A 24,754-nucleotide genomic window follows, 5' to 3' on the forward strand; every position below is an offset into this window, starting at 1 on the left:
ATGACCGAAACGGTGTAGATACTGTCTAAAGCATCCATGGCCTGAAAGGACCTGTGTTAGGTGGAATGTTAGTTCCCCATGGCGCCTATTGACCCAGATATCCAACCTCGGAATCAACCTGTGAGTCCACACTCCCTTGGTGGAACTGTCCCACGCGCGCTGCCATTTGACCATGGAGGCCAGTCTGGCAGTCCTGCGTATGCCTCTTGTGCCGCGCATTTCGAAACACTCTATGTCTTCCATGATAAGGATACCAATAGGCATCATACCGGTGATGACACAGAGTGCATCGTGTGACACGGTACGGTACGCGCTCGCAACCCTCAGGCACATTAGCCTATAAGTACTCTCTAGCTTGCTACGGTAGCTATTGGTACTCAAAGCCGTGCCCCAAGCCGGGCCACCATACCTCAGTATGGACGAGGCGACACTGACCATAAGCTTACGCTTACTGGCGTACACCGCAGAGCTATTGGACATCATCCGGGACAGTGCCACAATAGCTGTGGAGGCTCTCTTGCAGGCATAATCGACATGGCTACCGAAGGTAAGCTTGTCGTCGATCATCACCCCCAAGTGTTTGACGGAGCGCTTCGAAGTGATTGTGCAGTCGCCTACACTGATCACCGCTTGCTGCACCGACACCGTTGACAACAACAGCCTCAGTCTTGTGGTGAGCCAATTCCAGTTTCCTGGAGCTCATCCACTCCTCCACAATTGCGATCGAGTGGGCTGCAGTCAATTCCACTTCTTCGATCGATTCACCATAGACCTCCAGCGTAATATCGTCGGCAAAGCCAACGATGACCACACCCGCCGGGAATTTTAATCTCAACACCTCGTCGTACATGACATTCCATAACACCGGACCCAGGATGGAACCTTGCGGGACTCCTGAGGTTATGTGAAAGCACTTCCGACCCACCTCTGTGTCATAGACTAATACCCGATTCTGGAAGTAACTTCCGAGAATCTTGTACAGGTACTCGGCTATCCCCAGACGCAGGAGCGCATCAGCAATAGCCGCCCAACTGGCACTATTAAATGCGTTCCTTACATCCAGAGTAGACCTGTTCATATTTGAAAAAATGTCTGGAAATCTACCGGTCAAGCAGTATTCGGAATTCTCATGCCAAGAACAATGTCTGTTCAAATTTTCAGCTCATTTGATAAAGATTTCAGTATGCTTCAAGTTGAAAATGTGTTTTTGGGCTTATTTCAAAGTTTGAAAAATCATAACTAGCATGTGAAAAATCAAAACCACTTGCTGTTACCACTATTTGAAAGCTAATTCTATTCTGTTAAAGTTTGTCGAACACGCTAATAAGATTAAATCGAGTTTAAGCATTGTTTGATCCAAATTTGTTCTCCACAGTACCCAGAAATTACAGTTTTCTCAATATACATGGTATATAAAACACCCATTGGCATTATTTTTTCAGGCCCTAGTCAACGGGAATCAAACATAACACATATATGAATTCATTGACCATCAACAGCTTACATGTTGCTTGAGGCAATAAATTACAATAAATGCCCAAAGATCGAACACCGCATCGCAACCTGATGATAATTAAATCATGCATGACACATGTACCGAAAACGAATGAATTGAACAAGTTAGCACTGCTTTTTCTTTCCGAGTGATGATTGTTTTGACCGCATTTCACTGATCATTTAGAACGATTTGAAAACAATCATCATCATCGACTGAGAAAAGGCAGTGCTAACGTGTTCATTTTTTGTATTCTTTGAAGCTCACGGTGGTGCTCTTGGCTCACCCACAGTGGATTTACAAATGTGCTTCATAATTACCTATTTTTTACAATTTATTTTCGTAAGGTAAATGGTAACTTTGAACGGGATTGACTTTTACATATGCATAGTCTTCATGTCTGAAAATTAAAAATCCGAAATTTTCATGCAGGCAAGCTTTTCAGTGAAAACACTTCCCGAAAAAAGAGATTTTTAAGAACCTCGAGATACAAACCTCAACCAAACTATGTTAAAACTTGCTCCAATCATAAAATCGTGTTCGGCAAAAGTTCGTAGAATTGAATAAACTACTATGTAGAGGTATTTTCGATACATTTTGATGTTTCGTTCGGTAGTTATGATTTTTTAAAGCTTGAAAATAGCCCAAAAACACATAATTGAATTGAAGCACAACTAAATTTACTCTAAATTGAGTGAAATTTTGGCCAGCAGTTCATTTCGCAATGAAAAATCAAAGTATTGGTTGACTGGCTAGTTTCCAGATATTTTTGAAAATATGAATAGGTCTAATCCAGAGTCACTACTGCGCAGTAGCGAATACCCCTCCTCTTACGCTGGAGTGCTATCTCAGCGGTTTTCTTAACCGTCAGGATAGCGTCTACGGTGGACCTCCCTTTCCGGAAGCCGAACTGGTTGCCTGAGAGACCATTTACACCCTCGGTGTACCTCGACAGTCTGTTGAGGATGATCTTCTCGAGCACTTTCCCCACAGTGTCAATCAAGCATATTGGTCTATACGCCGACGGGTCACCGGGTGGTTTCCCCGCCTTTGGCAATAGTACCAGGCTCTGCCTCTTCCACGCATCTGGAAATACTCCCTCGTCCAGGCATATCTGCATAGCAGATCTGAACATACCGGGAGCCTCCAAGATTGCGACTTTGAGGGCCAGGTTTGGAACTCCGTCCGGACCTGGTGCCTTCCCCATGCTTAGGGATTTTGCAATCCCTACAAGTTCCTCATCAGTTACTCTATCCTCATCGCCAGCCCCAATCCCCGGCTGTCCTCCAAAAGGAGGCCATGGGCTAGGGTTGTGGCGCGGGAAGAGCCCCTCGATGATCCCCTCCAGCATCTGTGGAGATTGCTCCGTAGAAGCAATTGCACCTCTTGTCTTCGCCATTACGATCCTGTAGGCATCACCCCACGGGTTCGCGTTGGCACTCTGACAGAGTCCCTCGAAGCAGGCCTTTTTGCTTGCCCTTATCTCGGACTTCAGCGCGACTTTGGCAGCGGTGAACACCGCCCGTCGTTCTTCACGCTCCTGCTCGGTACGTGCTCGCTGCATCCGTCTCCTGGCCCGTAGGCAGGCACGGCGCAGGTTCGCAATAGCTTGAGTCCACCAGTACGTCGGTGGTCTCCCATTCCTAGGGTGGACTTTTCTAGGCATGGTCGCATCGCATGCACGCTTAAGCACCGCTACCAGTTCGTCCCCGCTTAGGCCGAGTAGGTTACGCTTACGGCGGAGCGCCTCCCTAAGTACTTCATCATTGAAGTACGATGTCTTCCACCTACGAGGGCTTGGCCTTGACCTAGCCGCTTCCTCAACCCGCTGCCTGCTGTTGTTGTAGTCGATACTGTAGCGAACCGCCAGGTGGTCGCTGTGAGTGTAGGCATCGTCTACCCTCCAGTTCGAACTACTCGTTAGGCCAGGACTACAAAAAGTAACGTCGATAATCGACTCCGCTCCGTTTCGGCTGAAGGTACTTTTGGTACCAACATTAGCCAGATCGACATCCAGCACGGCCAGTGCCTCTAGCAGGATTTGACCTCGCTGGTTCGTGAAACGGCTTCCCCATTCCACGGCCCAGGCATTGAAGTCACCCGCTATTACTACTGGCCTTCGCCCTGTCAGCACGGTCGTCATGCAGTCCAGCATCTGCGTGAACCGCTCGGTCGACCAACTCGGAGGCGCATAGCAGCTACAGAAGAGGACCCCGTTTACCTTGGCGATCACGAAGCCCTCGTATGTAGTAGACACCAACTGCTGGACAGGGTATTTACCCGTTGTCCATATCGCCGCCATTTTTCCGGATCCATCCACGACCCAGTTGCCGTTGCCGGCGGGTACTCGGTATGGGTCCGATATGATGGCGATGTCCGTCCCCCACTCAGCAACTGACTGGTACAGCAGTTGCTGAGCTGCGTCACAGTGGTTCAGGTTCAGCTGCGTTACCTGCACTGTGACTTTTCGTTAATGGTTCGTTTGAAGGTCGGGCACCTTGAGCCTCCCGTTGGGTGATTGTTGTTCACGGACTTGCCGGAACAAATCAAGCACTTGGGAGGGTTCTTGCAGCCTAGTGCCTTATGACCTTCCTCACCACAACGCCTGCACAACTTGGTCCTATCAGGGCCTTTACAGCCCCAGGACTTGTGTCCAGGTTCCCTGCACCTAAAGCAGATCACTGGTTGCTCATGTATGTTCAGTGAACATACTGACCAACCAACTTTGATCTTACCTACCTTAGCGGACTTATTTGCGTCTGCCACAGATAGATGTACTAAGGCCACCTGAGTACCTGCCGGACCTTTCCGTAGCTGAACGGCGGTGGTGGGCACCTGCACTTCGCACTGTTGCCGCAGTGCCGTGACGAGCTCTTCTGCGTTGGTGATCTCGTCAAGGTTCATCACCTTCAGAGTCACTGACTGCGTCAGAGCCCTCACTTCAACACCAGCGCCAAGCACCTCTTCCGCCAAACTTTTGTAGGCGGCGCCCTTGCGCTCCTTGTCGCGCTTAAGCTCGAGGATCATTTCACCTGTACGAGTGCGTCTGACACTGCGTACGTCGGCTCCTAGATCCGCAAGCTTCACGTCACTGCGCATCGCCTTCAGGACTTCCGAGTACTTGGACTCTTCCGTCTTGATGATGATCGCATCACCCTTCTCGCGCTTGGCACCTACCCTCTTAGCTTTCTTAGGTCTGGTATCCCTGCGCTCCTGGTTCTCCTGTTTCTTCTTCTTCTTCTTCCTCACTACGGTTGTCCAGGGGGCGTCCCCCCCCCTGCTCCGCCCTGACCTGTGGTGATGAAGGACCTCTCAAAGGTCGCAACCCCCTGTTCCCATCACTCCGTGAGGGGCCAGCCTTTTCGGGCCCACCCTTCTCGGCTTTCCGGGACGCCTGGCTGGGGTCCGATTTTCCGGCACTTCTGCCGGTTTTCGGGGTTAGTATCCGCCTGGCCTTACGAGCGCCGCCGGGTAGCTCCTCCCCTGACGGCTGCCTCGCGCGCTTCTGCGATTGCTTGTTGTAAGCATTCGCTTCCACGCTTTTGGGGCTACCCGCGAAAACGAAGGGTTCCGTCTGGGTAGACTTCGGCACCTTAAATTCCACGGGTTCTGCCGCAGCCACAGTCACCATGGGTTCAGCATGGTTCTGCTTGGCCGTAAACATTGACTTACGAAGTCTAAACAAGGCCTGCTTGAGGTCCTTGCTGATGTTAGACTTCGAGGACGCAAAGTCAATTATGGAGTCGAGCTGCTGTGCAGCCACTTCCAACGCAGAGAGCCCATCTCTACTTTTATTGATGGCCCTCATCAACCACGCTCCATCCACCACTTCACCCGATGCGTTAGCCGGGGATGAAATATGGTTTCCAGCACTGGCACTACGTGCACTGCTGCCTCCTCCTGCTTCTACTCTCCTCAACGGAGATCTAGCTAGCCCACTTCTTGCGAAGGGGTTCGCTTCCCTACTACTGCTACTACCTGCACTACTACTATTGTTTTGATTAGATATTGTACTCATTTTTGAATCCCACGAGTAGCACGGGAAAAGAGGTCCACCACGCCAGAGCCCTGCATTAACGCGGTAAGGGACAAAATACTGTGAGGGGTGCCCAGGTGCCCCACAGGCTCCGTTAATGGCCGAACATCTTTTTCACCCCTTCGACCATTCATTCCTCAGCACGGTTTTTCGCATGACACCTTGAATTGGGGTTACCCCGTTTGGTGGACTCTTACCACCGGAACAGGTCGTCCGTAGTTCTATTCTAGTCGTCGGAACTACACGGCCAATGGACAGCTGCCTGAGTATCTTCAACAGCATATGCAACGAGGACAAATGGAACGAGCTAGAACCTTCGTAACTCCACGGTATTCTTCGATCGCTAGAAAAAGTATACTTGTGAGTGGCATCTCCCAGTGGAATAATCTCCCCTTTGCACTTCGAACGATGCCATCAGCAACAAGCTTCAAGGAAGCTTTGAAGCAGCGTATGCGTAGTAATTAAGGAAGCATACACTTTATTTTCATTATTTTGTTGAAAGCTTTGTTATCCAATGTAATCTAATCCTAAAATTGTTTTTCCTTGACTTGATCAAACGTTTGTATAAACAGCAAGTTATCGTACACAATAACTAACAATAAATACAAATAAATACAAATAATTTATGTGATTTTAGATTTGTTTCTCTCGTGTTCACGGTACAATCTGTGTTTAAATTTAGGTTCTTCTTTGTCTACGGATGGACAATGATAGCTTTCTCCTAGCCGTTGACTTCTCCCTGTTATCACTGTTCAACGGTTCAGTTATGGTTACACTGCGGGGCAGTGCTGGCAGCAACACCTGGTAATATCTTGTATTTATGCCTTTGGCGAACGAGAGAAAGCAAAGACTGTTTGCTGTGCGAGTAGAATAAAAACTATATTTCTGAGAGCTACCTACAGTGTTTATATATACATTTGAGGGCATTGCCTCTTATGGTCAAAAAATAGATTTGTATAGACTATAGAATTTAAGTTCAATTGTTGAATTCAAGGAACGATAGCCAAATGGGCTGCTATTGTAATTTAAAATAGTATCACCGATCGGGCGAGATGTTGCATCGTCGTTGTAGCATCGATGATGATGGTGATGATGCTACAGTACTCCCCTCCTAGACTAGGGATCCTAGCGATATCTGTCCGGAAAGACAACTCGTCGGCCAGAACGAGTGACCCTAGTCGGAGAAGTTGTAGTGGTGGGAGTAGCTTCAGGCTCTGAGCTACTCAGTTGCTCCTTCGTGGAATAGGCAGGCTTCAATCGGTCGATCGAAACGTTCACCTTTCGTCCTTTGATGTCAACCGTGAAATGTTTGCTGCTTCGGCTTACCACCTCATAGGGACCATCGTAAGGTGGTGATAATGATGGTCGTACTGAATCATTGCGGATGAATACATGCTGGCAAGTGCTGAGTTCTCGATGTACAAAAACGCTTCGATTGCCGTGCCAAGTCGTGTCGGTTGGTCGTAGTTTTCGCATCGCTTCTCGCAGATTTACTACGAACTCGGCTTCGCTGGGTTTGTTGGAGCTATCAGCGAAGAATTCGGACGGAATGCGGAGGGTCGATCCGTAAACCATCTCTGCTGGCGATGCTCCGATGTCTTCCTTATGCGTTGTTCGTAGTCCAAGTAAGATCATCGGAAGGTGTTCATTCCAGCGGTCGGTGTCATGGCACAGAATAGATGCCTTCAACGTCCTATGCCACCGTTCTATCATACCGTTTGCTTGGGGGTGGTATGCTGTCGTTCGGAGATGGCTGATACCGAGCAGACGAACCAACTCAGCAAACAGTGAAGACTCAAATTGGCGTCCTTGGTCGGTCGTAATGAAGGTCGGTACACCAAAGCCCGCAATCCATCCAACGACAAGCGCCTCGGCGATGGTCTGCGCTGTCATATCTGGCACAGGGATCGCCTCCGGCCACCGGGAGAAACGGTCGATGATGGTAAGGCAATAGCGATTTCCCTTGCTTGGGGGAAATGGTCCAACTATGTCGATATTTATGTGCGAAAATCGAACATCTGGCGAAGAGTAGCGCGCAATGGGCGATTGTGTGTGGCGCGTCACCTTGGACCGTTGACACTGCAAGCAGTTCCTTGCAAAAGCGATGCTGTCCCTTCTGATGCTCGGCCAAACGAATCGTTGCGTCATCAATTTAGCCGTCGCACGTGTGCCAGGATGAGAGAGTGAGTGCGTTGCGTGCAGGGCAGCATTACGGAACTTTTCCGTAACGAAAGGACGAATGCGATCGTCCGTGCAATCACAAAACAGTTGTTTTGAATTGCCTGGAATGGTAAAAAGTTTCAGCTTTAAACTTGTTTTTGATTTACCTTGAACAATGTTTTGCAGCTCTTCGTTGATTTGCTGGTCGTCGGCGAGGGCGTCGAAGTCTATCGCTGGTTTGGCTCGAACGGAGGCAATGCGCGAAAGAAGATCGGCGACGACATTCTCCTTGCCGACGATATGCCGAATGTCCGTTGTGATCTGTCCAATATAGTCCAACTGGCGAGCTTGTCGGTCGGTTGCTTTATCGGGCTTCTGACGAAAGGCAAAGGTGATCGGCTTGTGGTCGGTGTAAACATGGCAGCTCCTCCCTTCCAGCATATACTTAAAATGCCGCACCGCAAGGTAAATTGCGGTCAATTCTCGATCGTAGGTGCTGTACCGTAGCTGAGCAGAGTCGAATTTCTTCGAAAAAAATCCTAGTGGTTGAAGTTCTCCGTCGACTATCTGGTGTAGCGCCGCACCCGCTGCTGTATCGGAAGCGTCCACCCATGTTTACATCTTTCGAAAGCCGTGGTGGTTTCATCGGTCCAAACTAGCGGCGAGCGATCGTTTCGCTTATTGCCAGGGGTCATCGCCAGCAATGGTATTTGGGCTTCGATGGCATTCGGAAGGAATCGTCGATAAAAGTTTATCATCGCCAAGAAACTTTTCAGCTCCTTCACTGAAGACGGCTTCTTGAAGTTTTGAATCGCCTCCACGCGCTCTGGTAATGGGCTTATTCCCTTGGGGGTAACCATATGTCCCAGAAAAGCCATTCTATCTCGACCGAATTCACACTTGGCGACGTTGATTGCCAGATTGTGCTGCTTGAGCCTTTCAAACAGCTGGCGCAAATGGTCACGATGTTCCTCCGGGGAAGATGAGGCAATAAACAGGTCGTCAATGTAGGGGTATACAAAGTCTAAACCTCGGACTACGTCGTGGATCAAACGTTGGAATGTCTGGGCGGCATTTCGAAGTCCAAACGTCATAAACGAAAATTCAAACAAGCCGAATGGAGTCGTGATAGCAGTCTTCGGAATGTCATCCGGATGGATCGGGACTTGATGGAAGGCCTTCTGCAAGTCAACTTTCGAGAATCTGGTTTTCCCTTGCAAAATGGCCGTAAAGTCCTGGAGGTACGGCAAAGGATATCGATCCGGCACTGTCTGGGCATTTAAGGCGCGATAATCTCCACACGGTCGCCAAGATCCATCCGCTTTTTTAACCATGTGGAGAGGACTGGCCCAGTTACTGCTAGAGGGTCTGCAGATGCCGAGCTTCATCAGATGCTCGAACTCGTTGCGAGCTGCTTCCAGTTTATCCGGTGACAGTCTTCTTGGCCTGGCAAACACAGGCTGACCCGTGGTCTCGATTCGGTGGAAGATTGTCGATTTGCTTACCGTACCAGGTGGAGCGAGTCGGGTGATCGACGGATATTCGGCTAACATTTCTGCGAATGGCGATAGTGAGCTAAACGTACGGATGGAATACTCACTAGTTTGTGCGAGAAATCCTGCTGATTCGAGGCTGGTCGTATTATCGATGAGCCGATTGCGTTTCAAATTAATTAGTAGGTCGAAATTACAGATGAAATCCGCGCCGATGATTCCAGTTGTGACATCGGCGATTAGGAACGTCCAAAGAAACTCCCGGCGCAGACCGAGATTTATCTTTAGCAGGGCTTCTCCGTACACTTGGATTGCCGTCCCATTGGCGGCGAATAGTTTCATCGACGTAGGCTTCATTTTGCTAGTGCTGGAACCTCTTGGAACAACGGACACGTCGGCTCCAGTGTCGATTAAAAATTGCATGTTCGTAGTACTGTCCGTGATTTTCAGGCGAAAAATAGATCCCCCATCGGAAGGTTCGCCAACTTCCAAGGCAGGGGCAGGCGAATGGCGTCATTGATTATTCCCAGCGCCGGACGACGACGCTTCATTGAAACAGCATGGTTTGCGGCACCGTCGGGCAGCGTCTCCATAAACACGGTGATACCAGCAAATTTCATCAGCAGGCGTTTTTTCGCGGCGAGAAAATGTAGTTTTACTACGACTGCGCGAACGGGACCGCCCATGAAAACCATCACGTGTAGAGAGCGCTTTTTCTAACTTACTGGTAAGCTGAGCGATTTCCCGCTGAAGGTCCTCTATCGAAGATTGTGCTGGTTTCGATGGAACACGAGCTGCTGTCTGCGGCACCTGCAGAGCGACGGAGTTTATGTTGCGTAGACCCATTGATTCGACAATGGCATCGGCGATAGTCGTTTTATCAGTAGCATCCCCTCTCGATGCAATTACAGCCGCTTGTGCGTGGGGTGGCAATCTCGATGCCCACAAATCAAGAAGCACAGCATCACCAAGAGAGGATCCAGCTACGCGCTTCATTTCGTTGAACAATTGGCTGGGCTTCATGTCTCCCAGCGGCATATCGGACAGCACACGTTGCAGGCGCTTCTGTTGGCTGTCGGCGAAATGTTCGATGAGCTTCGTTTTGATGTACGTGTACTTGTCGTTGGCTGGCACACCATCGATAATCGCGCGCAACTCCGAGAGCTTGTTGGGAGGGACTTGCGCCATCACGATATTGAATTTGCGCGTATCGTATTGGGCACTAGCACTAATTCCCGACGCCGCGAACCAAAATTCCAATGAAAGGAAATATGATTCGATATTCGACTCACTCATGCTCGGCGGTTGGAGGCGCGGGGCACTTATCGATTCCAGTTGTACCCGATCACCAGCGCTGGTCTTCGATTCGTCTTCGAGCGACATTTTTAGACGATTTCACGTAAACGACCGTTTACTACTTCGAGCGCGAAAAAACTGATACACGGACTGCACAATAAATTATCGATCGTCGGTAGGTCACCACTTTGGCGAACGAGAGAAAGCAAAGACTGTTTGCTATGCGAGTAGAATAAAAACTATATTTCTGAGAGCTACCTACAGTGTTTATATATACATTTGAGGGCATTGCCTCTTATGGTCAAAAAATAGATTTGTATAGACTATAGAATTTAAGTTCAATTGTTGAATTCAAGGAACGATAGCCAAATGGGCTGCTATTGTAATTTAAAATAGTATCACCGATCGGGCGAGATGTTGCATCGTCGTTGTAGCATCGATGATGATGGTGATGATGCTACATGCCTCTTTAATGAATTTTCGAATCCCCTGATGATTGTATTTATGGTTGGCAAGATGTTCTCGGATTTTGAGAATATCTACAATTAACTCCTGGAAATATCTTTGAAGAATTTCTGGTGAGATTTTTTATTGGCATTATCGCAAGTAGAGAGGCGTATCTTCTCGGTACTATTTATTCATTTAAGCAGGGGTTTTTCTGGAAACTATTCGCCTGACATTTTGCAACAATTTGTCTCATCCTTTCGAGATTTAGACATCTTTACCGAGAAAGACCCCCAAAAAAATCATCCATTTTTAGAGGTCCGCAAGTTAGTTACACGAAGTGCCAATGCAATGGTACGCCATCTTAGCCTTAACAACGATCTTTTTATCTATCATTATATTCCCACAGTTATGGATCAACATTATATTCCCACAGTTGAGTCCAACCTATAAAATTCAATAAAACGACATGGAAAACGCAAAATTATAATTTACAAACACGAATTGAATCGTTTCAAATTGGAACTTCGGTTAGTAAACTGTTTGGAGTGTAATATTCACATAGGATTGCATAAAAATTAAAAATTGAATCGGTTTCTGAAAACCATATTATGGATCAATTTTCATATTATGGATCAAATTGTGACACATTACGAATCAGTACGCAAAATCAAGAGATTTTCAACTCAATGCATCTGTATTGCATGATTTGGCGAAAGTTAACAATGTGACACATATTACTGCAAAAAATACAGGGTGTCCGCAAATTATCCGTACAAACTTTGAAGACATGGCTCTATATAATCAAGCATAATAAATTCAATATTCTTGTATGGTTTTGAACATTGGCTTATTATATTCTTAAGGAGTAAATTTGACACATTTCCGATTTCAAATATTTGCAAAACCAAGCCAAATATATTGAGGTGTCTTAAAAGGAGCTGTTTTTCGAGCTTTATGACGGAAGAAAAATGTCCATAGAACTCACTGGATTTAGACCGCATAATTTTCTATTTCCAGTCTAACTTGAAGCCAATAAACTGTAGGTAACCTCAAATAATAATATGACATTTGGATTCATTTCTTTTACATTCTAGGGATAACACATCATTTGGAAATTATTTGAAGTTGTTTTTTGTGTTAACAGATAGATGTATTATAAAAGGTACATGGACATTGAATTTTCATTGTTTTCAATGCGAGATCATCATTCCAATATTTAGCTGTTCGGATAATTTGCGGACACCCTGTAGCAGTGTTAGAGCTGGAAACAAGGGTAAAATGTCGTTTTTTGTGACACTGCATTGTAGTAACTGAGACATGTACTGTTTTCGCTCCGAACCGAGTTTTCCACCCATTTTTGTCTGATAAAAAAAGAAATTTACAAACCTTGATGTTTTATTAGTTTTATCCTTAGTGCTATTGTCTGAAAATATCGAATCCAATGCTTAAAAGAACAGAAATCTACCGTAAGGACGCCATTCACCGCTCATTTAACAGCATTTCAACACATTAAATTCTGTCAAAAATCGGTTTTTCGATATTTTTCGCAACTTTTTGCACTAGACGCAAGATAAAACATTTGTTTTTGTAGGAAAGAAGATGAAATGTGAACAACGTATAATGGTACCGATTAATATGTATGCCAATGATACATGTGTAGGGCGCCATTCACCGCTCATCCTAAGTATGAGGCTCTATATACACAACTAGTTGGAATTAATTTACTCTCATTTGCTAGTTGTTATCTTTGTACTATAGTACAACAACATATTAAAGCGTGGCAGCTAAGAACCATTTTTCGATCTGCCATAATAAAATCATTGTTCAACTCATGTTTACCGCCTTAAACAGCCTAAAATTATTGTTTATAAATAGTATATAAAATTAAATCATATGAATTTCCTTCTGATACAATCCATTCTGGTATACTAATACATGTTGATGACTTTTGCTGCGAAAATTTGTTCAGATTTTTCAAAATCATTCAATGAGCGGTGAATGGAGCATGAGCGGTGAATGGCGTCCTTACGGTACATTCATTTGATCCATAGCCGTGGTAAAAAAATCATTTCCTGGTCCATATTATGGATCACTAGTTAGAAGTGCTAATATTCGCTATTTAGAATCAACAGTCAAGAAAAATGTTTTCCAAAAATGAATTCATACTAAATGACGGCACTTCTTACAGAAAAAGGCCATATAATGATAGCTATAGCTGTGTGGTATTAACTAAACATTTGTCAAATACACCGTTATTTAGCGGTTGAATATTGTGCTTAACATTACAAATGGTAGAAGACAAATAATATAACATGGGAAAATATGTTTTACGTCAACGTTTATGTTTTGAGTGAGTTATCCGATGTTGAACGCCAAAGTGATCCGTAACTGTGTGGACATGGTATATTTAGCTCTTTCGCTTAGTTCACGTATGTGGGAGAAATAACTCATTCTGTTTTAATATTATGTCTTAATGTCTTGTATAACATTTTCTGTTTGTTTCTTTATTCCAGAGTTCCGCTGCATCAAAGCTAATACGTAAAACAAGTATTGAAAGAGAAATACCACCGTCATCGCTACATCTGCCAAGAAACAGCCCTGCTTTAGATTCTGGAGCGGGAAGTTCGCGGTCGAATAGTCCGCACTCACAACAGCTAGGGACGGGTAGAGTTCAATTCTCGCCCTCTCCCTGTCCATCTAATTTTAGTGATGTACCACCCTTACCGCCACCACGATGTTCATCTACACCTTCAACGCCCCCTCCCCTACAGTTTCTCAAACGTATGTCACCTGCATCGATGGCCACATCACGAAACGGCCAATTTCAGTCCCAAAGCCCTGCCCGAGGAACATCACCAATATCAAGCAACAGCAATCTAAGGCCGCCCATCATAGTGCAGAATGGACCACAAGTCCAACAACAGTTAAACCAACAGATGTCCTTTTATAATAATAATTCGGCGGAACCACCACCCCCATATCCAATATCGCCAATTAGTCAAGTGGCGCCGCCGAGTTATATGGCATCAATGAATTGCCGTCAAAGTCCTACACAATCATCGCAAGATTTTCGTAAAAGTCCAAGTTCGGGAATCTACTCAAGTGCCTCGGCAGGTTCGCCCTCGCCAATTACTGTGTCGCAAAATGCCATCTGCAGTAGTTCAACGGCCAAACCTATTGCCTTACCGCCAGCCAGAGGTGCTCGCCAAACCAATACGCAGCATCCTATCATAATGCATTCAGTAAAGTCAACCCAGGTCCAAAAACCTGTCCTCCAGACTGCAGTGGCTCCTTCAGCACCGACAACGGGTAATGTAACGTGTGTAACCCCGATACAACCGTCTAACCCAAGTCCCGCTCCACCGCCACCATCGTACGCCACTTCCCTAGAGCAGAAGCAGAAGCTGAGCAAGAAGGCAGTCGTCAATGCCCTGTCCCCACATCCACATATCGTCCCATCGGAAAGAGGGGCCGGAGGTGGAGGAGGATCAGGAGGAGGAGCAGGTGGAGGGAAGAGTATTCCATATCCTGCTGCCAACACGGGAACGACAAGTACAATAAGTGGCAGCGTCGATCCACCCTCATATGATACGACAATGATTTTGAAGCAGAAACAACCGCCACCCCAAACGAGAAATTCGCAACCACCTCCTCCATATTCCGAGGGTAGCAATGCCTTCATCGCTAGCAGTAATAACGATGATAATAATTTACATGACCTGAATGCCGGTAATGCTGTACATAGTAATAGTAATAAAAATAATCTCATAAATCATGCTAATAACAATAGTCAATGCTTTAGCAATTTAATAAACAATAATATTAATAATAAAAACAATCATAATAGTAATAATACTGATAATAATAATATGAATAATAATAACAACAATGGTGATAAAGTTGAATGTGATGGAAAAACTATGAGCGACAACCTGAATTACGGTATTTCGTCTAGTTCAAAACTGTATGAACCAAGTATAAAAAATATCGCAAATAATAACAACGCCGGCGGAAATAATGGTGGCAAAACTATGAATAACCTTCCACCGAACGGTGCATCTGCTGGTCGGGTGAACAATAGCCAGATGCAGCACCTCGATGCCTGCAGTAGTAATAAAAACGACCAAAAGCACGCCTATAGACCGGCCAATACCAAGCCTAATGGTATAACGCCGAATCCTTCTCCCGGAACGGATGACCATCCGGAGAGGTCATCTCCTGCAAGCAAGACTCACCCTCACGGGGAACCTTCCAAGAAGATCAAACACCAATCGCCTATCCCGGAACGGAAACACATTTCCAAAGAAAAGGAAGCGGAACGTTTCGAGTGCAAGGTGCGTCACTATTCGCCGCAAGCGTACAAATTCTTCATGGAACAACACATCGAAAACGTGCTGAAATCCTACACCCAGCGAAATTTCCGCATCCGGCAGCTGGAGAGCGAAATGTCGAAAATGAACCTTCCGGAGGAAACCAAGATCGAGATGCGGAAACTCCTCTGGCAGAAGGAGAGCAACTACATACGACTAAAACGCGCCAAAATGGACAAATCCATGTTCTCGCACATCAAAACCATCGGAGTGGGCGCATTCGGCGAAGTGACCCTGGTCAAGAAAATCGACACCCCCAACCATTTGTATGCGATGAAAACGCTCCGGAAATCAGACGTACTAAAACGAAACCAGGTGGCGCACGTTAAGGCCGAACGCGATATTCTGGCCGAGGCGGACAACGAATGGGTCGTTAAGCTGTACTATAGTTTTCAGGATAAGGACAATCTGTACTTCGTCATGGATTATATTCCAGGTTGGCATTTGTTTTTTCTCCTTGCCGTTGGTTCATTCCTTCTAAATGCTTTTATTTTTCAGGAGGTGATCTGATGTCGCTTCTAATCAAAAAAGGGATATTTGAAGAAGATTTAGCCAGGTTCTACATTGCCGAGCTGACGGTGGCTATTGAAAGTGTCCACAAGATGGGATTCATCCATAGGTAAGATTTTGTTCCATGCTGCCTTCGTCAAGATGTCTCAGGTAAAGACGCGTGGGCGCGTTCCCATTTGTTTTCTGATGGGTATATTATCACTGCGACATGGATTGGTCTTTTGTGATACACAACACACTTTAAAGTGCCTTGTCAACGTGATTAATTTACCCCTGAGAAGGTAACTCAGGTAGTGTGGGGATGTCACACCACCGACAAGCCACTAAACCAGCCCAAGTACTGTAAGAGAGCAATTCTCCAGCAATTCGCCATTAGGCCACTAACCCCGTCTGTCCATTCCTCAACTATGGAAATAGAATGCGCTGCTCTTAACTCTACTTGCTTTATCGATTCGCCATAGACCATTAGGGTGATGTGGTCAGCGAAGTCAACAATCTTAACACCGCACATCGCATTCCATAACAGCAGGGCCAGGATTGAACTTTGAGACACTCCCGCGGTAATTGGACCACTTGTCTGTCCCTCCTCTTTGTCATACCGTAGAATCCTGCCATCACAATAGCTTTCTAGAAGCTTACACAACTGCACTGCCGTGAATCGCAAGTCAGTCTTATCTGTAAAAAGTAGGCATTGAGAAAATGGGCTGCAAAGTTTCCCAACTCATTCTCCATACGAAAATTCAAAAAATTCCAGAGGATTGAAACATGTTCTAATCTTAATGAAACTTTCACAACTTGCTTTTCACTACGATATCTTTCTGAGAAAAATATAAAGATGATCAAAACACGGTTCATTTTTGTGTTACACGGTGTAGAAATCTGTAGTGGGACTGATATGCGGTTACTTTTCATTATGGGACAATTTGACTTGCTGTTTTCCTACTTTTTCCGAACAAATCATATTATCTCATTAAGGCAACTGAAAGAGCATTAGATACCTACCTTGATACCTTGATGGCTACAGCGTAGCGTCATGCCATTGCCGGGCGTATTGTAGAGCTCCATCTTCGTCGGTCTTGGGCGAAACTTCTCCAGTTGCCTCGAACGTTTAGGGTCGCCAGGTCCTCTTCCACTGCGTACAGCCAGCGTGGTCTTTCCCGAAGCCGCCGACCTCTACCTGCTGAATATTATTTTCGCAAATCTTTCTTACGACATTCGCACTAAGTGACCAGCCCACTGAAGTCTGCCGTATTTTACACGCTTGATAATATTCGCATCTTTGCACACTTGATACAACTCGTGATTCATGCGTCTGCGCCACACACCATTTTCGAGATTCCCACCGAGTATTGTCCACAGCACTTTACGCTCGAAAACACCGAGAGCTTTCCGGTCTGACTCTTTCAACGTCCACGCTTCGTGCCCGTAAAGAGCCACCGGAAGAATCAATGTTTTATACATGGCGAATTTTGTTTCCGTTTGCAAGCTGCGGGACCTAAGCTGGTTACGTAGTCCGTAAAAGGCCCTATTCGCAGCCGCAACATGTCTTTTCACTTCGCGGGAAACGTCGTTGTCACATGTCACATGTGTTCCAAGGTAAACAAATTCTTCAACAACTTCAAACGCATCCCCATCAAACACTACCTCAGCACCTACACCACCATGCCTGACTCTATCTCTACCTGCAACCATGTACTTCGTTTTGGTAGAATTAATGGTCAGGCCTATTCTCGCTGTCTCTCTCTTCAGAGGTACGAAGGCCTCTTCCATTGACCTGCGATCGATTCAAGGTGGGTTCGTCCGCAAAGCCAAGGAGCATGTGCGACCTTGTGATAATAGTGCCATTTCTCTGCACGCCAGATCTCCTAATAGCACCCTCGAGTGTAATGTTGAACAGTAAATTCGAAAGTGCGTCTCCCTGCTTCAATCCGTCTAACGTCACGAACGAGGTTGACACCTCGTCTGCGATCTGAACACTTGATTTCGAACCACCCAGCGTAGCACGTATCAGCCTAATTAGTTTCGCCGGAAAACCATTTTCAGACATTATCTGCCAAAGCTCATTTCTTTTCACTGAGTCGTACGCCGCCTTGAAATCAATAAACAGATAGTGAGTCTGCAAGTTATACTCCCGGAATTTGTCTAGGATCATTCGCAAGCTAAACATCTGGTCCGTTGTCGAACGGCCCTCACGAAAACCAGCTTGGTATTCGCCGACGAAGGACTCCTCAAGCGGTCTCAGTCTGTTAAACAGGATGCGCGACAGAATTTTGTACGCCGAATTCAGCAGTGTAATCCTCTGTAATTGGCACACTCCGTTCTTATAGATAGGGCGGATAAGGCCATCCAACCAGCCGGTGGGCAATTCTTCGTCCTCCCATACCTTCAGAAGTACTCGGTGGATCGACTGGTAAAGCTGCTCGCTTCCGTGCTTGAGAAGCTCGACCGGGATCTCGTCCTTCCCAGCAGCCTTACAGTTCTTCAGCTCGCTGATAGCCTTTTTAACCTCTCCTATGGTCAGTGGGTCCACTGCTTGATCGTCATCATCTATGTTCATCATGTTCCTCGCTACATTTCCATTTTCACCGTTCAACAATTGCTGAAAGTGCTCCTTCCACCTGGCAGCCACCGCCGTTTTATCGGTCAGCAAATTCCCTTCTCGATCATTGCACATGACGGGCACAGGTACGGTATTGTGCCGCGCACCATTGAATCTCCGCATATCATTCCGGTTCATGATTTCTTGAGCGTCAGCTACCACACTTTCTTCGTGCTGCCTGTTCTTTCTGTGGTGGATTCGCTTTTCTTCGGCTCTCGCTGCCCTGTCCCGCTCTCTGTTCTGTCGGGTACCGGCCACAAGCATACGGCTTCTGGCGACATTCTTCATGTCTGTCACCCTCTGGCACTCTTCATCGAACCAGTCGTTTCGTCTTCGTCGTTGACCAGTGCCGATCACTTCCCGCGCCGTTGTTGTCACAGCTTCGTGGATAGGGTCCCACAAACTGTCGACGTTTCCAGCAACATTGATTCTTCCCAACTGCTCGTCTAGTTGCTGACGGCACTGCGCAGCGACAAGCGTTGTATATTGAAGCGCAGCGTTCTGTTTGTTGTGGAACTCGTGACGCTGGATAACCGCGCCCGAATTTTAGCTACAACGAGATAATGATCCGAGTCGATATTAGGGCCTCGGAAGGTCCTGACATCAATGGCATCTGAGAAATGTCGCCCATCAACCAGCACGTGGTCTATTTGGGAGTAGGCATCGCCACTCGGGTAGTAGATGTGGTACTTGAATGAAGTGTTGGCGATTATGTCGATATCGTCCGCAAAACCAAGGAGCATACCGTGACCTGCTCTAATTCCGTGTGTTGCCTAATAACGTGTATCTGGAAATTATGTGGATTTCTAGCATATTATATTATTTATTTTTCTAAATGATTGTCACAAACGTTAGCACATTAAGTAGTATTTAAAAAGCCTTGACAAACTTGAACTAAAGTTGCACACACAAACAAACAAAAATAATGTTAGAATGTAATCGCCTGGTGCCAACACACGGTATTAGGGCACGGTTGCTTATGTGTTCCAAATACCGTGTTTCAGTTATAATTCCAAAATGGCGAAGTAAAATATATATTTTATTTGTCGAATCAATCATGCAAACCTCAATACGTTGTTTGATACAAAAGTTTTATTTTTGATGCACTTCGTTCGTTCAATTGAGAGATGTTTCAAAATATGACCTGGCAGTCGGGGTCAGATGCACGGTATTTGGAACACTGGTATGTTTAACAACATCAACTGTAATAATGGTTAAAATTTTCAAAATGGTTGAAATCATATTTTATGCAAAGTATATAAAACGGTCTACTATATAAAACATAAAAGACTTGAAAATAATCATACGTTATTTTTATCTGATCGTTTGAAACTTGAGTTTTTTTAACCTCACGGTAATAGAGCATGTCACGGTATACGAACGTGTGATAATAGTGCCATTCCTATGCACGCAAGCTCTCCTTATTGCTCCTTTTAACGCTATGGTGAACAATCCATCTAAGCCTTAGATTCTAAGGTTTATCTAACAATCCATCAATCTAATTAGCTACGCTGGAAAACCATGTTCCATCATTATTTCCCACAACTCGTTTCTTTTCACTGAATCGTACACTGCCTTGAAATCAATGAACAGATGGATGAGTCTGCAAGTTGTACTCCTGAAATTTAAAGAGTGTCCACGATGAAATTGCCACACACAAAATTGATTCGCAAAATTCGAGTTTTCATCCGATTGCCATCAAATTTTCAGGGATTGAAAAATAACTATTAAACTTCATTTTACCATTTTACTCGTATTTTATTTACAGTCCATACGCAAATGCCCGCACCTTGGCCTTAACCCCGGCCATAAGATTCTGCACAACCTGTGAATCAATCGTTTTTTGCATGTAAACCCATACTTTCTTCAGTTCCTCGACTGTCTTCACTCTTTTAGGTCGTTTAAGAAGGTGCTGCTTCATAATCGCCCAGTACTTATCGATGGGGCGGAGCTCTGGAATGTTGGGAGGGTTGAACATTTTCGGCACGAAATTGACCTTATTGTCCGCATACCACTTCAGCACGTCCTTGGAGTAGTGGCATGAGGCCAAATCTGGCCAGAAAATTGTTGGGACGTTGTGGGCCTTCAGGAGAGGAAGCAGCCGCTTCTGGAGGCACTCTTTCATGTACACCTGTCCGTTCATCGTGTCCTGCACGTGCAGATGGTTTGCCAAACCAGGAATTTCTTCGCAAATTTGGACATCTTCTGAGTGCGGACATGCTCCGGAACGCTGAACTTATCCTTGGCCGTGAAAAACAGGTTGCCGGGGATCTGTTTGAAGTCGGCCTTCACATATTTTTCGTCGTCCATTATGCAGCATTCAACTTTCGTCAGCATTTTGAGGTACAACTTCCTGGCACGGGTTTTGGCGGACTTGTTCCGCTTCTCGTCGCGATTAGGGGCTTTTTGTACCTTGAACGTTCGAAGCCCAGCGTTAGTTTTGGCCTTCTGGACAAAATTTCGGTTTAGGTGCAGGTTCTTAGCCACATCCCGAACGGAGGCGTTCGGGTTTCGGTTGAAGGCCCCAACTACGCGGTTAGGATTTTTGGTGTTGTACGGAATACTTTTTCCTTCACTTCACGCCGACGAAGGACTCTTCAAACAGTCTCAATCTGTTGAACAGAATACGTGACATTATTTTGTACGCCAAATTGAGGAGCGTTGTTCCTCGGTAATTGGCGCACTCCAATCTATGCCCTTTTTTGAAGAGAGGGCAAATGAGGCCATCCAACCAGCTAGCAGGCAATTCTTCTTCCTCCCATATCCTAAGTAGTATATGGTGAATTATTCTATGCAGCTGCTCACTACCGTGCTTGAGAAGTTCGGTACACCGTATACGGTACTACCCTGTTGAAAATCAACCTCTCCAACAACTTGCTCGTCGTATCTAGTAGACAGATAGGTTCCCGCATTTGGTACTAGCATCAATTTCTGTCACTTCTATACACCCAAGAAGATTCCTTGATATATGCAGCGTTGCATCGCGGTTCTGAACATGTCCGGAATCGCATTGACTGCCGTTTTCAGAACAATATTCGATATACCATTCGATATAGCGCATTACCTAATAATATGATATTCAATTATTCTCCGCCATCAGGGACATTAAACCGGATAACGTACTGATCGATAAGAAAGGTCACATCAAACTTACCGACTTTGGTCTCTGCACGGGGTTTCGCTGGACGCATGATTCGAAGTACTATCAAAAGAATGGTAAGTTCTGGTGCACAAGGTTCAATATCTTCGTTGCATGCTAACATAATACTTTCTTCAAGGAGATCATGCAAGGCAAGACTCAATGGAAGCATGGAGTAAAGCTGGTTCAGAGATTCCGCCCCCATTGGAAAGGTATTGTAGTGTTAATGCAGTTAAGTTCAACGTTACCATGTATTTTTTTTTTGTAGGCGAAAATTTAGGGAGAAAAACCGAGCAAAGGCCCACTCTATCGTCGGTACACCGAACTACATTGCTCCCGAAGTTCTATTGCGAAGTGGCTACACTCAGCTGTGCGATTGGTGGAGTGTCGGTGTGATATTATATGAAATGCTGGTTGGCCAACCTCCTTTCCTGGCGAGTACGGCAGAAGAAACCCAGATTAAGGTGTGTATTTCTTTTCCCCAAATCGTCCTCGATATACGTAACATGTGTCCACATTCTAGGTGATAAACTGGCGGCAAACGCTGAAGATTCCTCCGGAAGCGAAGCTTTCTCCAGAGGGTCAAGATATTATCCTTCGGCTGTGCAAGAATGAGGATGAACGCATGGGCAGGGATGTGAATAAAATCAAATCTCATCCATTTTTCCGGACCATCGATTTTACGAAGGATTTGCGGAACCAACCAGCGCCGTACGAACCAAAAATCAAGTATGCAACTGACACATCAAACTTTGATCCAATTGATCCGGGAAAGCTGCAAGACTCATCGTGCGAGGAAAGTGGCCAGAGCTTCGACGATGTGTTCGATAGCAGCAAACCCTTTCATCATGGATTTTTCGAATTCACTTTTCGGAGATTCTTCGACGACGATGGCGATCATAAAATATCGCTCGACGCCAGCGACAATCAAACCGAAGCTATATATGTGTGAAATGCGGAGAGTTTTACTAACAATTATATATATGAACATTATGTTAATACTCTTAAAATATTAGCAACTATATTTAAAAATACGATATGTAAAAATAATATACGATATGTAAAATTATTGTGGTTTTGTTTTCCTCTCAGAAATCCTGTAAAGGGAAAGTGTGCCAGTTATGGCCATATAGGATCCCTATTTGGCCATATGCAAAATTTGGATAACTTTTACATTTTTAATCTTTTTGAATGTTTTAACGTCAAGATTTATCCTTTATTTAACTGTCAAAACACAAAAGACTTTCCAAAATGTGAAGGCATTCAAGATATCACGTATGGCGAAATAGGGAACTACTATGGCCATAACTGGTACACCTATCCTAATACTAGTTATTAGTTACTGGGATTTTGACCCTTACCTATTTTTTCCTTGCATAATGTGATGACGCGTTAGCGCCCCAAAAGCTATTCCACGATGCCCTCCAGACCGTTATTATCAGAAAACAATCCTCATCAAATCTGAGCTCACAGCATGGTTGCGGAAACAGCAAACCCGCCTATTCAGGGACAAAAAGCTTCGCTAGGAAAAGGAGAAATGCCAATAGAAGAAGTTGCTGAAGCTCAACGCATCCCGCATAGGCTTCGTGCCGCGAGCTGAAATGTGCAGGATTTGAGATGGGAGTGTCTTGACGGACAGACGCAAGGTGATTGAAAGGTGGAAGCAGCTCTGCGATGAACATCTCAATAACGCAGAAAACAAAGGTACATACGGTCAGGACAGCGAAGGTGATGGCTACGTCAGCCCAGCAGACCTTAGGAAAAGAACCAGCTCCCACGATGGGGGATGTTAAGGATGCCATTCAACATGTCAAGATCAAAAGATGGGCCCGGAGAGGTTGACCGCTTACTTATTTGTATCGGCTATTAGTCAGAATCTGGAAAACGGAACAGCCTACAGCGAAGGAGTGGAGTTATCTTCCATCGTCCAATAGCAAACGACTTCGTGAGATGTTATCAAGCTGGTTTCTTCGACAGCCGCTCGACAACGGACCAAATCTTTTCCGCGCGGCAAATACTCCAGAAATGGTACGAATACTAGGTCCATAAGCGCCACCTGTTCACCGATTTCAAGGCGGCATACGACAGTATTGACTGTGTAGGAAGATCGTGGACGAAAACAGCTTTCCCGGGAAGCGCAAAAGATTGATTAACCCCTCTACCGGCAGCTTCATTTTTTACCACTAAAAATCGCGATAACCTTTTTGTTTATCGATATTTTTGCACAATTTTTCACAAGATCTCAAAAAACTCTTCTAGTTTAAGAATCCGTGTCGACATTAATCATTGGTGATCTAGTTTCGAAGACATTCCGATGTTCCTTGGGAAACCGACATTCTTCCTATAAAAAGTCTTTGGCAGCCATTTTGTTTTTGGGCAACTTATCAAAAAAATAAAATGTGTACTATACAATGCGCGTCGCGTCTTGTGAGTGCCAGTTAATAAGGTTAATGGTTAATGGTCATCTGGATCCAGAGATATTCCAAAATTCTCTGGATCCAGATGACCAATTATCAATATCGACACATATTCTGAAACTAGAAGAGTTTTTTGAGAGTTTGTGAAATAATGGTGCAAAAGTATCGAGAAACAAAAAAGTAAGAGGTTGTTTCCGAGATACGACCGCCAAATTCACGTTGGATAACATGAAGACCGTCACGAACATATGATAGATTTCTACTGCTAAAAATCCAATCAATTTTCACACTATTTGTTGCATGTCAATTCTGACCTATTATGGACATTTTGTGTTATTATTTGTTTGGTTAGAACCGGTCGATGGAAGAAGAAGCATGAGCGGTAACTTTTGCTCTTGAAACAAATATTCCGGTTGAACGTTAGATCCACACCCCTTTTTTGGTTCCCACTTCCCACTACACGGAGCCAAAAATTACATACGAGTTTCATAAGAAAACGCTTGTGAGTTGCTTTCTTAACTGGGTTTTCCCTCTTTCATAATATTCTTATGAAACAAAACGTCCGATAATCACAAGAAATGCTTGTCGTTGTCATTAGAGACCTTATGAATATCTCTCTTTTCTTAAATTCAAAGAGCGATTCTCTATCTTCTGATATTATTTCCAAAGTTTAATCACCGCATGACTTTATCATTGTGAGCTTTTATTGGTGAAAGCGATACTACTCAAAGTGGAAAGGAGCAAGGAAAGTAATGAAAGAATATGATGGATAAAATCGCAAGCGAGCGACGA

The 24,754-nt window shown here is 45.2% G+C and overlaps 1 protein-coding gene across 2 annotated transcripts in view; it reads left to right on the top strand.

Moving 5' to 3' along the window:
- Positions 1-22,614, top strand: part of LOC5578714 (serine/threonine-protein kinase Warts) — a 104,648-nt gene extending 82,034 nt beyond the window's left edge. The window contains exons 3-8 of one of the 2 annotated variants that reach the window (XM_021852186.1): positions 13,441-15,733; positions 15,796-15,916; positions 21,507-21,622; positions 21,685-21,757; positions 21,814-22,009; positions 22,069-22,614. In XM_021852186.1, coding sequence (XP_021707878.1) covers positions 13,441-15,733; positions 15,796-15,916; positions 21,507-21,622; positions 21,685-21,757; positions 21,814-22,009; positions 22,069-22,497 — 3,228 coding nt within the window. In that variant the 3' untranslated portion in view covers positions 22,498-22,614. The remainder of the gene's footprint in view (positions 1-13,440; positions 15,734-15,795; positions 15,917-21,506; positions 21,623-21,684; positions 21,758-21,813; positions 22,010-22,068) is intronic. The other variant, XM_021852191.1, reaches the window with a different exon arrangement.
- The last annotated feature ends 2,140 nt before the right edge of the window (positions 22,615-24,754 follow it).

Source organism: Aedes aegypti, chromosome 1, assembly GCF_002204515.2.
Source record: "Aedes aegypti strain LVP_AGWG chromosome 1, AaegL5.0 Primary Assembly, whole genome shotgun sequence".
NCBI lineage: Eukaryota > Metazoa > Arthropoda > Insecta > Diptera > Culicidae > Aedes > Aedes aegypti.